The 14,447-nt window shown below is 52.0% G+C and overlaps 1 protein-coding gene across 1 annotated transcript; it reads left to right on the top strand.

Moving 5' to 3' along the window:
- The first annotated feature begins 919 nt into the window (after positions 1-919).
- On the top strand, positions 920-14,041 carry Itm2c (integral membrane protein 2C). Its single transcript, XM_027397439.2, has 6 exons — positions 920-1,045; positions 9,707-9,847; positions 10,544-10,732; positions 11,732-11,842; positions 12,299-12,449; positions 12,881-14,041. The coding sequence occupies exons 1-6, from the start codon at positions 920-922 to the stop codon at positions 12,970-12,972; spliced, it is 810 nt and encodes a 269-aa protein (XP_027253240.1). The 3' UTR covers positions 12,973-14,041.
- Positions 14,042-14,447: the final 406 nt, after the last annotated feature.

Below are 14,447 nucleotides of genomic sequence, written 5' to 3' on the forward strand. Positions count from 1 at the left end.
GACCCTACTGGACTGTCCTCAATAATGAGCTAGCAGAATGTCCCGTCTTCCATTATCAGCACCACGGCAGAATGGACACCAAGTACCGCATACTGGGTGCTATCACAGCCTGGAGGAGGAACAGTGAGAAAAGATCCAGGGCTTTGTTGTCAAGAGATGGCCCTGCAACGTAAGCCTTGGCTTCTCCCCAGTACCCATGATACTTTGCAGGAGCAGAGTCGTGAATGGAACCCCAAACCTCTGGTCTAGGCCCTGTAATTCTTCTCATTATCTTCCTGTCACGACTCAGCTCCTGCAAGGTATCACTCACGGGTCTTGTGCACCACAAGTTACCCACCCCCTCCCCCTGAAGGTTTTGCAGGGCGAAGGATAAAGAGGCAGGTTGGAGAATGAAGGGGGAGGGGATAGATACATAATTCAGGGTAGAGGCAAGCAGTTAGGCGCCTGGACTTGAAGCCGCTTTCCAGCCTAACACATGTTGGAGGAGGAAAGCATGGGAGCAGTTGCTCTGTGTGGGGTGTGTGCCAGTATCTCCAAAGAGGAGGCTATGTCGAAGAGCAGGGAGATGCAGTCTGTTAGAAGCATGTTGCCAGGCAACGCCATGTTGAACGACATGTGAGGTCATGGGGCAGGGAGAAGGTAGGGGACCAAGCTCCCGCGCGACGGCTACAAGAGAGATGGAAGGAACCTCAACCTTCTTCAGCTACAGCGCTGAGCAAGCAATGCAGCTCGGCGCAGGCGCCAGGTCCTTCCGTGGAGGGCGGGGCGGGGCGGGGCGGGGCGTGTTCGGGGCGGGGTTAGAGGCTAAGACTCCGGAGCTATCTAAACTTCCGGTGCCTGCCGCGCAGTGAGAGGCAGCGGCACTGATCGAGGTTGCACTGGCCGAGGCTACAGGGAGCAGGCGCGGGTCAGCGCAGCCATGGTGAAGATCAGTTTCCAGCCCGCGGTGGCGGGCATCAAGGCCGATAAGGCCGATAAGGCAGCGGCATCTGGCCCGGCCTCGGCATCTGCCCCGGCCGCGGAGATCCTGCTGACTCCGGCGAGGGTGAGAGGCACGGCGTCTCGGTTGGGGGGGATGGGAGGAGTGTCGCGGGATCTAGGCACTCCCCAGTGGCAGCGAGAAAGTCGGGGAGGGAGGTCTGGAAAGGCTGGTCCATCCCCAGCTAGGAAAGGGTCTTGGGTCCTCCCCCAAAGCGGCATCGAAAGCAAAGCTGTCCTAAAGTGGGGACGCACACAGAGTCTCTTCCAAACGTGGGGACCCCTAGGTGCCCAGTTCCAAAATAAAGGAAGGTGGCAGGCCCATGAAAGTTTGGGGAATGTTGATGAGGGTTTGCGTCTGGTTCTAATCAAGGGGGAGGGGCCGGGAATCCAGTCCCTGGGTGGGGGATGGGAGGAGGGTTTGAACGTAGTTTCCCCATAGTAGGGTGGTGGGGCCTGACTAGTTGGGAATTAGCTGGGGAAACTGCTTAGTAACAAAAGAGGAGGAGACATTGGTTTTGTCCCCAAATGATGGGCTGTGGTGGGTGAAGGATGGTGTTTAACTGGCAGACCTTGAAGTGATGAGCCTCCTTCCATTTCACAACTGCGGGTCCGGCTTCCTTCTCCGGCCTCCAGCTGCACTGTTCCTCTCCGCTGAGTGGGTTCCTCACTGCCCGGTGCCCTCGGCATCCCTAGTCACCCAGCTGGCTTTGTGCGGAGTGTTCTCGGTGTGCCCCGCCTTCCCCTGGCCGAGGGGACCCAAGTCATTTCCGCCATGGAAAACTGCTGTGTGGAGTGTGTGGTGGGGAGGACTCGTGGCAATCACTGATGGGAGAACAGGGAAAGAAAAGCTGACCCAGCCGAGCTTCATTTTGCTTCAATAAGGGTGTTTTCTTGTCCACTGTCACACGCCCCCAAGCGGTTCTGGGGCACACGAGGCAGAACTAAGAAAGCCCTTCCACTTCCGCAAACCAAGTTTGGAAGCTGTAAGTCTTGCCCTAGCAGACCAGTGGAGACTGATCTCGAAGAGACGGTCATGCAGAAGTGGGCCAGTTTGAGCAGACTATGACTGAAGAATACCAGGGACGTGGGCAGTACCCGAGCCCTTGTGTTTTAGTCACTACAGCAGCCAGCAGGTCATACACCAACAAGAATTCCGTGGCCACCCAGGCCGGGGTTGAAAGGTCCCTGGGCACCCGCACATGAGTAGCTTCTTCATCCGAAGACTAAATGGAGTCTTTAGATACTTGAACTAACTGGTTTGCAGGGTAAGAGTTGGCCCCAGGCTCTTGAGCCTCCGTTATTACTTCAGGGAGGGGCCCTCCTTTCCTCCCAGCCTGGGTAAGGGGCCCCAGGAACTGGTAAGTGGCAGATTGTCTGTTCTCAGGTACCCAGTTAAGACCTGGAACTGGAACCTGCCTAAAGCCACAGATCTAAGGAGGAGGGACGACTAAGTTGAACTAGAGTGTCATTATCACCCCTTGAGAAGGAAGTCCCAGCGGATTCTACACAGGGCACAGGCTAGGACAGCCTCCTGATGGCATTAGATAGGATGGCTGAGCCCAGTGTGAGGGAATTACAAGTTTTCTTATTAACCTCGGAAGACTTAGTTATGTAAGTCTGTGTAATAAGATGACAGTATACTGGTTAACACAAAACACACCCTAATAATGGAGAATCCATACAGAAAATATGAGCCCCAAAGGACCAGGTAGTTGATTTTTATGTAGTGTAAAGGATCGGAAGCTAAGCAAGGGGAAGAAAGGTGTCCCAGAAACAAAAGAGGTCTTATCCAAGCAAAACCTCCCTGGCAGCAGCCCTCTAAAGACCACCAATGGTTGTCTCTGTGGGCCAAGTGCCCACTCTTTAATGCCTTCTTCCTATGAAATGATCTTTCCCTCATTGTTGGGGGGGGGCTTGCCTGTATCTCTGAAATAGCTCTTCATATAATTTTTTATGGATTCAAATCTCCTCCGCAAAGACAGCTTTTCCGTACTATTTCACATCTGCAGCCTCTCTCAATAGCCATTTCTGAATAGGCAGCATGTTTGTTTTGTTCTCCAGCACAACCCATGTCCAGCTTCCTGCTTTTATTAGCCTCCCAAAGCTCAGCAGCCCACCCTGCCCCTGCCCAGCGGGAAATGGAAATATCAACCTTGCCCTGCCCTGTGTGCTGTTAGTAATGGCCTAGAGCCTGCCGAACAGCCTCCTCTATCACTATTGGGCTCGTGGGAGCTTAGGAAAGCAGGCTGGGCAGTCAGGAGGCGGGATTAAAATACCTACACTTTCCGACAGAACTGTTTATTGGTTAACTCACACTATGGAGCTTGCCCAAACTCTGAGCTGGTGTGATGGGGCCATTGATGTCGAGTGTTGGCTTTGTCTATCTCAGCTGCAAGCTAGGACCTTGAAAGACAGCTCACGCCTGCAGGCTTCTTGCTCTACAGTGCCAACAGGCATATTTCCCCTTGCCCAGTTACTGACATGGCAGTTAAGAGCAGGCAGGGGCCAATCACACAACTGTAGTTCAAGACAGAGCATGAGCCATTGTCAGGGCCCTGAGATATGAGCCATAAGGCTAGAGAGACGAGTTGGTGGACGCAGAGGCCCAAGAGCTGTTTTAACAAGGAAGGCTTTTGGATTTTGTCCCATACTGATGACGAGACATGAGGCAGCTTAGAAGAAGGACTCTTTTAACTGTTGACGACCCTGGAGTCCCACCTTGAACCTGTGATCCCCAGAAAGACCACTCAAACAGATGAGGGAGCCATGGCCTTCGGGCTGCTTTCCACCTGTGTCCAGGTCTGGGTGTATGTGGAGGGAGGGGGGTGTTGAGGGAAGGCTGCAGCAGGGCAACCTCCCCATAGGGCCTGCCCCTACTTCTGAGCAAATACTGGAGTAAGATTTGTCCCCAGACCTGAGACTAGAAGGAAGTTCCTAGGCTGGCTGGGGAAGGGGTGGAGTTGAGGAGCCAGCTGGGCCTACAGCTACTCAGCATCTCTACAAGCCAGTTAGACTTCAATAATGAGGAACCTGCAGCCATGGCACAAATGTGGGTGGAAGCTAGTCATTGGAGCATGTGTTCGAGACCCCCTGCCCCAACAGCAGCATGCAACCAAGTGGTCAACCTTTCCCTTTGGAGGCCCATTCTCATCCCTCTCCCACCAACTGACTGGGCACACATGTATGCACGTGGATAGGCCCCAGGGCTGGGAGCTGCAAAGCAGAAAACCCATTCAATTCAGCCATTTTCGTAGCTCTGTAATCTTCTCATTGGCATTTGTCTTTGATTAATGGCCCCTTGAGTAACCCCCCCTTCTCAGCCACATACCTGTGGCTCAGATTTCACTCTCTCTCTCTCTCTCTCTCTCTTTCCCTCTCTTTCTCTCTCTCTCTCTCTCTGTGTGTGTGTGTGTGTGTGTGTGTGTGTGTGTGTGTGTGTGTGTTCGCGTGCATGCACGCGCGTCCCTGGGTCCTGTCCTTAGGCTCTTGGCAGGAGGAGGAGTAGGGAGAAGGAGACCTGACCTTCCTGGCTGGGAAAGCTGGGCCATAATGACCTTCAAAGGGGCAGCCCAGCCAGGTGTCCTTCCCCATGTTAGCACAGTGAGAACTTCCAGAAGAGTTGCTCTGCCGGGTTTTTCTGCACCACCCCTCTCCCCCTGCTGGTTCCCTCTCCTTTCTGTTTTCCCCTGGCTCTGCCGTTCAAGGCTGTCAGCAGACTGCTTGTGAGGGGGAGTTTCTGTTCCCGAGGAAAAAAAAATGTTTATGATTAAAAGCTCAGCCACACAGCTGGGCTTTCCCCTCTGTCCCAGGAGTCTGCAGTTCTTTCTTTGTGAGTGAGGGCTCTTCCAGCCTTCAGCCTTTTCTCTGCTTCAAATCCTTTCTGAGCCTTTGTTTTCTGGAGAAGCCTGGGCTGTCCAGATGGAGAAGAAGAGAGAATTCTGGGTCCAGCCAAGCACAGTGATCCTCATAGCTACAACTGCCCCCAGGAGCCTCAGGCTGGAGTGGGTAGGGGTGGGAGGTAACTAATGGGAAACCTCTGAGCCTTGGCTGTGAATGGCAGATGCTCAGGTGATATCTTTGCTTCTTGGCCATGTATGCACTCAGGGACAATAGGCATTTGCCTGTCTCTCCCTGCCCCCATAAGGCCTTAGTCTGTCTGTAGGTCTGTCTCACATATACCCTTTGGCATGCTTGCTTCTGTGAACTGCAGCCTGCAGCCTAGAAAGGAAAAAATGCCAAGGACAGAATTGGGGTGGGGACCACTTCAAAGCCCTCAGACTTTCATCTGTGCTTGCAAAGTCTGTGTCTCTGCCCTTCCCTGCCTCCCACCAAGTAGCCTGCAGTTGTAGCATAGTCCACTTAGATTTTGGCATTGTTACTGAGGGGCAGTAGATAGACAGCTAACATTCTTTGAACTCTATCTCAGCCTAGTTGTGTTTCAGTTGGTGGTTTCCTACCCATTCCGCCCCTCGCCTTGCTAATTATCTCACAAACACTGTTGAGAGGCCCAAGACTGCCTGAAGGCTGAGGCCCAGGCCCCTCTCAGGTCCCCCAATGTCTGGCTCACATCCCTAACATGAGTGTGCAGAGAGACATTTTGCTCAGAGGGCTTGTTGCCTGGAAACAGTATATGCCATCTTCCCGCTTCCTAAAGGGTAGCCCCCCAATACCTGGCTGTTGGTAACTATTCCATGGGGGTGGGGGGAGCAGAGCAAGAGGGGGAAGAGATAGAGTGGAAGTTATCCCCTCAGGAAGGCTGACTGGCCACCCAGTCACCTTCACTGCCACCCCATGGTCCTTAGTTAGACCCCAAAGGTCTCAGCTTGCATGAGATCACAGACTGTAGTGACCTCCTACTAGGGACAGCAAGGCTTCGAGGGTTGAAATTTAAGCCTTGGCTTTGACTGTGTCCAGCAGGCAAAAGCAGTGCTGGGGCTTTTTGTCCTCATTCATGTACATCTTAAATTTCCTTGTCAGCCCTCACTTCCAGCCTTACTTCTCTGTCCTGTACCTCCGAGGGTTTGTCTCAACAGGTCCAAGTGTTGCATGGGCAGCAAGATGATGGAGCCCCCACGCAGCTTTGTGTCAGAAGAGGTGAACAAGAGCCATTGTTAGCATAGGAAAGATTTACGCTTTCCTTTTTCCCCTCTGAAGTGTTTGGTAATTTTAGATCACGAAATGAACTGACAGGAAATGGATTCACAGGAAACACAAACTAAATTTCCTACATGCATCAATACAGGAGCCATATACAAAATCAGAGGCTTAAAGAAAAGACCAAATAGTGGAAGCTTATGTAGCATAATGAGCTACAGGAAGAAACAGAGACTTGAGACAGCTGTGAGGTGGCCATGCAAGTCACGGGGCAAGGTTAGCATCTGCAGAGAATGTTTCCCAGGTAACAGTTACCTGAGGGGAGACCATGCGGGGCAAGCATGTGTGTCTGAGGTCAGTTCCTGCTGCTCTGTTGCCCAAAGATCTACCCTAGACAGGCATGGGGTCTGAGGGACAAGGACCTCTGGGCGCTTCTCTGGTACAGATAGATGGATGACAATTCCTTTCACAAAAAGAACAGCTTTCAGAGCCAGCCCACATCTGCCCAGATCTGCAGAGGGCTGCACTGTTTTTAATAACCAACTGGGAATCCGTCAAAGAAATATCTTTAGAGTGGAATGTTTTGATCTCCCTCATTGTTCTGACTACTAAATGTGTGGCGTTACCACCCCAGCTGGGTAAGGTGAGGGGATCCCCAGTCTTTCCAATCAAGGGTCCTGGTCAGAGAATGACCACTCTTCCTTCACCTGGGGCCATTGTAGCCTCAACTCCTGCCTGCTATATCCTCACTGACCTCTCCCTATCTCCCTTCAAGAAGCCTCTGTGACCATCCCCTCCCCCAGTCCGTGCAGACCCGGGCTAGCAGAAGTTGGCCCCAGGTGCAAGGCTGGACAGCCTCAGCTCATCTGTGATTTTTATGTGCATAGTAGGCTCTCACTTGTAGTTTGTTTGTGCCCCCTCCCCCAATCCTGTTTTATTTCCTCACTATCTTTCCCAAGCTAGCTTTTCTGGTTTCCTAGAAACACAAGAGCAAAAGAATAGCCACTGTGCGGCCTCAACAGCTGGCTGCAGTGTCGTCCCTAAAAGGGAAGGCCTGGCTCTCAGATCTACTATTTTTATCCCATACTTTGTCCTCTACAAAGAGCTTTCAGGTTCATTGTCTCTTTTAATCCCTGGAGGCTGGTCACCTCAGATAACCTCAGGATGGATGTCCTATTAGTGATCCCTGGCCCATCCCTACTCCACACCCTGTGGCTCTACCAACCCTCTACATACAGTGTGGTCTTGGAGTGTATTATACCAAAAGGCAATCCTTCCTCTCTAAGCTAGCCACCATTTTTGTTTGTTTTTCAAGACAGGGTTTCTCTGTGTAACAGCTCTGACTGTCCTGGGGAACAGTGAGATAGAACTCACTTGTAAACCAGGCTGGCCTCAGATCACAGAGATCCGCCTGCCTCAGCCTCCCAAATTCTGGGATGAAAGGTGTGTGCCACCATGCCAGGCCACTAGACAACTTTCTTATGACCACAGGAACAGACTTGTTTATAAGAGCCCTGGGTGGCTTGTTCATGGGAGATGCTGAGGGAGCTTGGATGCTGATGTCACCCCATAGGACCTATTGCAAAGTGCAATTGCAAAGCCACAGCAGCCTCTTGTCCCTCTGGTCAGCAGCTGTCCTAAACCAGTTTTCTTAAGGGTACAGGGTGGCCAAGGTTTGGTCTTGTGGAGGGTCCCACTGTAGATGTGAGAACCCAAGACATTTCTGTCCTTTTCCTAGAGTTTGGATTGGAGAGTGCCAAACAGTGGAGAATCAGACCCTCTGGTGGGCATACCTGCACCATCCCAGAACCCCTTTGCTGTGTTGAGAGAAAGACTTGTCCTAAGTAACTAAACAGAGCCATGTCCTCACCCACCCAACCCCTCTAGAAAAAAAGATAGAGAAATAATACAATCCCACAATGTCTGGAGGGGTCAGTGGAGAAGGGGCCAATCAGTCCTGTTTATTTAAGGTCAGTGGAGAAACTCCATTCCCCAGTCAGCTTCATCTTCCCAAGATTGGGAAGAGAATTCTGTGGATATTGCTCTTTGACCTCTCATGGCATGTCTGAACAATGTTAAAAAAAAAAAAAAAAAAAAAAAAACAGGGTTTGCACTAGAGACAGAAACAAGCCTGTAGCATCACCAAGAACAGATGAGGGCCAGCCTGGGCTACTGTGGTGGGAGGGAGATCATGCAAAGAGATAGTCAGGAGGTGGCCCACAAGTCCAGTTCCAAGCAAAGCAGTCCTGTTGAATTTATACTCACAGACCATCCACCAGCACACACGTGTGGCCTGGAGGTGGGTCTGAGAGCCCCGAAAGCTGAGCTCAAGCCTGGCTCCTGCAGGAGGTTCTTTCATGGGACTTGTGGCCTCCCAGACAGTCGTGTTTCTTTCCTAGTGAGAGCTTCCAGGTGCTTCAGGTTCCATCTTGTTTGTCAGCTCTACTTATGGCAGCCTGCCTGACACAACAGAGGAACAGTTTAGTGCAGGGGATTGCAGGCCCAGGGCTGCTTGGCTAGAGATAAGCACATGTGCCCACATCCTCTGGGCCTTCCTCAGTCAGTGACCATCTTGGGAGATTTCACAAACTTCCACACCCATCTGTGATTGGCTAATTTCACTTGTCATCCTGATTGGATTGCACACACTTAGGGCATTAATAAAGCATACCTTTGCCTGTGTTCTCCCAGAGATGTTTAGTGGAGCGGGGAAGACCCACCCACCCTGAGTGTGGGTAGCATTATTCCATGGGCTGAAGTCTCAGGCTGAATAAAATGGGACAGCGGAGGAAGCTAGCTGAGTGCCAGCATTCATCTGTCTGCCACTTGATTCCCCAGATGCGAGCATGTACTGTGCAAGTCCACACCGTGAACTGAAACAAACCTTCCTCTGGTTGTTTCTTAGCAGGGTTCATAGCAATGAGAAAACTAGCTAATCCATGCTCCCCTCACCCACTGTCCTCATCCCAGTCCATCCCGTGCCTCCAACTTATGGGTCGAGTCTTGTCACTCTCTAGCTCTGCTTTCTTAGCTCCGTGACAGTGGCACCTAGCCTACCAGATGCATTCTCAGTCCCATGAACTTGGTGTAATCCAATCACTCAGGCCATCTGATATGCCTTAGTCTATGTTTGAATGACCAACACAGTGTTTCTCAACCTTCCATTAATGCTGAAACCCTTTAATAACAGTTCCTTGTGTTGGGGTGACACCCCCTCATACACCATAAAACTATTTTTCATTGCTCCATCATAGCTGTAATTGTGCTACTGTTATGAATCATAATGTAAATATTTTTTAGAGAAAGGCTTTCCAGAGGGATCATGACCCACAGGTTAAGTTAGGCCAGTAATAGGATGGAAATTCAGGCAATTCCAAGTGTGTGTGTTTAATCCAGGCTGATTGTTTTAGGCCTTCGAGGCAAGTCTCAATTTCTTTTTTAGCTGGGAGGGGGTCTGGAGACTTTGTCAAGGCTCCTTGCCTTTCAGACAATCTGTGTTGTCCTTCTGCTCCTCACCCTCAACCCCAGGGCTCCTAGCCTAGCTAGAGGGGTGATCTCACTTAGGAGATGAGGAATTTAGAAGAGTGGGGTGCTCTGGGCAGCTCACTGACCTTAGCCCTTTTGTTCACAGGATGAACGCCCCCCTCGCCACCGCTCCAGGAAAGGGGGCTCAGTGGGCGGAGTGTGCTACCTATCTATGGGCATGGTTGTGCTGCTCATGGGCCTTGTCTTTGCCTCCGTCTACATCTACAGATACTTCTTCCTTGCTCAGGTGAGGAGCCAGGCAGGTGGGTGGGGGAAGTCTGCTGAGGCTGTGGCAACAGTGGAGAGCCAGGGCATGGGATCATCACATCAAGAGAGACAGTAGGAAGCCCCCGGCCCAGGATCCCCTTACCTGGGCTCACCTCTTATTCTGGGGAGTCAAGCAAGGATCCAGGCAGGTATGCTCAGACACCCCCATCCCTACCCCCCATCAGTGTCACTCTGAAGTGTTGTTACCAGAAGTTGTGAGTTTATGATTCTCTCTGGAGCTCAGACTCTGTATCCAGGGGTCATATTTCATGGATGGCCAAATTGTTCCTTGCATGGGCTTTTGGATTTGAGCCCCGGGCAGCTTATGCATGATTTACCACCGCCTGCTTCAAGCAATGGTAGTTCTACAGAGGAGAGCTCTTGTCTTCCCCAGAACACACTCAGTAGAGAGCTAAGCCCAAAGCTGGATCACCCAGACCGAGGGAAGGATCACCATACCTGAGTACTGAAATCAGTTAAATTATAAGTAGCTTGAGAGATAAAGCATGGATATATCAGTGGAGACTCTCAGGGCGACTTACAGGCTAGGGTTTCCAGTCACTGTGGACCCAGCTGATCCCTACATCCATTAAGCGTTTAAGGTTGTTGTCACCCAGTTTTCACACACTAGACATTACCCTGCGTGACTGTCTGTCTCTCCCCTCACTGTGTGCAGCTGGCCCGAGATAACCTCTTCCACTGTGGCGTGCTCTACGAAGACTCCCTGTCCTCCCAGATGCGGACTCGGATGGAGCTGGAGGAAGATGTGAAGATCTACCTTGAGGAGAACTATGAACGTATCAATGTCCCTGTGCCCCAGTTTGGTGGTGGGGACCCTGCAGATATCATCCATGACTTCCAGCGGGTGAGGCTGATTTGTGGGTGGCTAGTAGGTGGCTGGGATCTGGGGTAGGGCAGTAGAGAGTATTCTGGGCCCCCAGAGCAAGGAGTAAGAGCACCAAAAAATCCTTGGATTGTGTATAAATTGTACAGTAGGTGTCTTTGGTCTCCTCGACTGGCCTTTCGATATCACTTTTATTATGAGGCAGTACTGTTGGTTATTGCCAATGGTAGATTGAAGTGGGCATAGACTGCTTTGTCCTGGGCTGTCTGACAGTTACAGGGCTTGGCTGTCCCTGGGAGGCCAAGGACCCTGGGTCTGCTCACACTTGTACACCCACCATCAGAGTGAACCGTAGAGTGGGTGTCTGTTTGTGTAACGCCACCCAGATCAAAGTCTGGCTCTCTGTCAGTACTCTGGAAGGTTCCCTCTTGCTTTTTCTCCAGTCAGTTCCTTCCTCCTTGAGGTCACCACTCTCGCATCTGGCTGCTTTTGAGGTCAGGGAGACATAGGCCCAGCCTTCTTCCATAACCCTTCCAAGCATCTGTTTGCTCTGCAGCTGTGGCTTCGGAGCCTGGGGCATAGCATTCCTCCCTGAGGCAAGGGGCCTTGCTGGGGATCGGAGGTGGCCAGACATTACCCCTGTGTCCCATAAGGGTCCTTTCTTCCCCAGGACAGCTTACACCTCACCATTTTGCTGAAATGTATAACGGGACATCATCATGTGCCCCTACTGGCACCTAGCTCTGAAAACCCCAGAAAGAGCATTTGTAGCAATGGATGAGACCAGTGTGCTCTCATCTGTTGAGTGGTATATCCACCAGCCTGGAGAAGAGCAGGAGGAAGGGGGTGCTCCTAGGTCAATGTCCTGGAACTGGGGTAGGGGACACCACTTCTGAGATCCTAGGCCCCATTGACGGCACGGTAGGATTCAGGCCTCTGCTGGCCGAAGGCCTTCAGCAGTCTGGCCTGGTCCAGGCCTGTGCCTTTCACAGAGACTGACAGACACTCCCTCCTTCTCAGGGTCTCACTGCCTACCACGACATCTCCCTGGACAAGTGCTACGTCATCGAACTCAACACCACCATTGTGCTACCCCCTCGGAACTTCTGGGAGCTCCTCATGAATGTGAAGGTGGGCAGCATCTCCTTCATACCCGTCCCCTCCCTGAGGAGGCCAAGCCTACAGGGGGAGTCCCGGACACTGTCCCTGCACCCCCAAAGAATCACTTCTCCACCATTCTCTAGCCACATCCTCAGAGTCATTTCTCCCTTTTCTCTCTCCAACTCACAGAATGCCAGCATTCCTCAGCATTCAGACTCATGCTTTGGGTCAGTAGTGAGGGGAGCGGAGACAGGCCCTGTCTCCAGGAACACACATGTGCACATGCCAAAGCTCACCACAGTATAGGGCAGGCACTGACCTGGGGTAGCAGAGGGCTTCTGGGCGAGAGAAAGTAAGTGGGTTGGGACGGTAGTTATTTCAGATGCAGAACAGGGATGTGGGGGAGCGCCATGAGAAAGTGGGCACTGGGAGGGGCCTGGGTACTGACCCTACTGCTTTGACACTACCCCTACCCCTTCTCTGCAGAGAGGGACCTACCTCCCACAGACATACATCATCCAGGAGGAGATGGTAGTGACGGAGTATGTCAGTGACAAGGAGGCTCTGGGTTCCTTCATCTACCACCTGTGCAATGGGAAGGACACCTACCGGCTGCGGCGCCGGGCTACCCGGAGGCGTGAGTGACAGATGTGTCCCGGGCTCCAAACCCCAGCCAGCCTCTGACAGGATCTAGCCCAGCCACCCCAGCAGCAGCTGTAACCTGACTGCTGTGAATGTCAATGGAGCCCTTAGGACATGCTGGGCGTGGTCTTACTTCCCCTCATCGTTATCATCATCTTCCTTTTGATTCTAACTGTGCACGCTAAAGGAAACTGAGGCACAGAGGCTAGCATAGCACCCTGAAGGTTTTACAACAGAGCCATGACAGGCACAGATTGAGCCTGACTCAGGAGCGCTCTCTACTTCACAGTGATATTTGGGGATGTCTCTTTCTGGGTTCCTCACTGCCTACTCTGCCAGGTCCCAGGGTTTCTCTCAGGCTCAGAGGCTGGCCACCTTTCTGGGCCTGGACAAGGGCATAACTGGGACTTTTCTTTTTCTCCCCAGGCATCAACAAGCGTGGGGCCAAGAACTGCAATGCCATCCGCCACTTTGAGAACACCTTTGTGGTGGAGACGGTCATCTGTGGGGTGGTGTGAGGCCTTTCCTCCAGGCCCACCCCTGCCCTCTTCTTTCTCCCTCTGGCCTCTCTCAGGCCTTCCTCCTCCTCCCTTTGCTTAGCTTGTACCATGGGCACTTTTCCATAGATGTGACATGTCCTACCATCCTTTCCAGCCCCACCCTCCTCCCTGTACCAGGGCTGTGATCTCTCAAGGGGACCTCTGAGTCTGCTGGTCTTTCAAGTGTGAGGCAGGAGGGAACAGTTGCCCAAGCTGGTTTCTGTAATCCATTGTTTTAAGTCAGCTCCCCAGTGGCTGGGCCAAGGGGAAGGACTAAAGGGAGGGGCTGGACACGTGAAAGCCTGGGCAGGGGCAAGAGCATGGATTTAAGGCTTGACACGGGATTCAGAAATAGCCCCCCACTTTTGGGGAAGTCCCAAAAGACTTTTTTTTTCTTGCACAGCACACTTTTTCCATCCTCCTGGTCCTTAGGCCTAAGTGTGGACTAAGGATGGGGAAATGTGTCCTGGGTTGGACCCATCAGAGCACAAGAGAAGGTGGCTATCCTGGGGTCTCCCCGGGACTCCTGTCAGTGCCTTCATCCCACCAGCAGGAGCCTGGTGTTTGAGGGTGGGATGAGTCCGCCAAGCACAGTTCTCTGAGTGGAACCAAAGAAATGAGGAGTTGGGCCACCCTGGCCTGGTGCCTAAGAACACAGGAGCAAGAGGGTACAGAAGTCATCGGCTGTGAGCAGCAAGCCCGCCCTGGGCAGTGGATGGAGCCTATGCCTTCCTCCATGCCAGGGCTACTGTGAAAGATGGAAGCGGGAGGGAGAGCCACCTGGTACTTTTGTCCCCGCTTCCTTTTCCGTTCTGGATCTATCCCCACCATCCAGGGGTGCGTGATGTTTCTCCTTCTCCTTCTTTTGCATGTTTTTACTGATGTTCGTGCAGGCCGTCCTCAGTCCTGAGCCTGGGAGAGGCTTTGGTGCCTCGGGTCAGACTTGGGTTGTCCGTGACGGTGAAGCTTTCAAATGCTTTGTATATTTTCTCTATTAGATCTCTTTTCAGAAGTGTCTGTAGAAAATTAAAAAAAAAAAAAAAAAAATCTTATACTTCTGAGTTTGGCCCTGGTGTCGTGGCTAACTAGGGGTATCTTATGGGTTGAAGATGCCCTGAGGATGAAGTGGCGGGGGTGGGGGGGTGGGGAGGTGGGGGGGTGGACAGGAAGAAGCCAACGGACCTTGGCATTTTCTGGGCCAGCAAGAGTGTGGGGTGTCCATTATCTTAGATCCCCTGGACTATGGCCTGAGCCAAGTAGTGCTGACATTTATAGCTGAAGTACCCAGAGAGCTTCAGGAACCTGCTCAAGGTCAAGCTGCTTTTAAGTGCACCCTGCTTCATGGTTTGTGACAGATGACATCATTATTGCATGTCCTTAGGCTCAAGGACAGTATCATATTTGCCACAATGTCTAGGAAATTAGTAATTGTTCCTGGTGGATCAGAAATAGTC

Source organism: Cricetulus griseus, chromosome 2 (assembly GCF_003668045.3).
Source record: "Cricetulus griseus strain 17A/GY chromosome 2, alternate assembly CriGri-PICRH-1.0, whole genome shotgun sequence".
Classification (NCBI taxonomy): domain Eukaryota; kingdom Metazoa; phylum Chordata; class Mammalia; order Rodentia; family Cricetidae; genus Cricetulus; species Cricetulus griseus.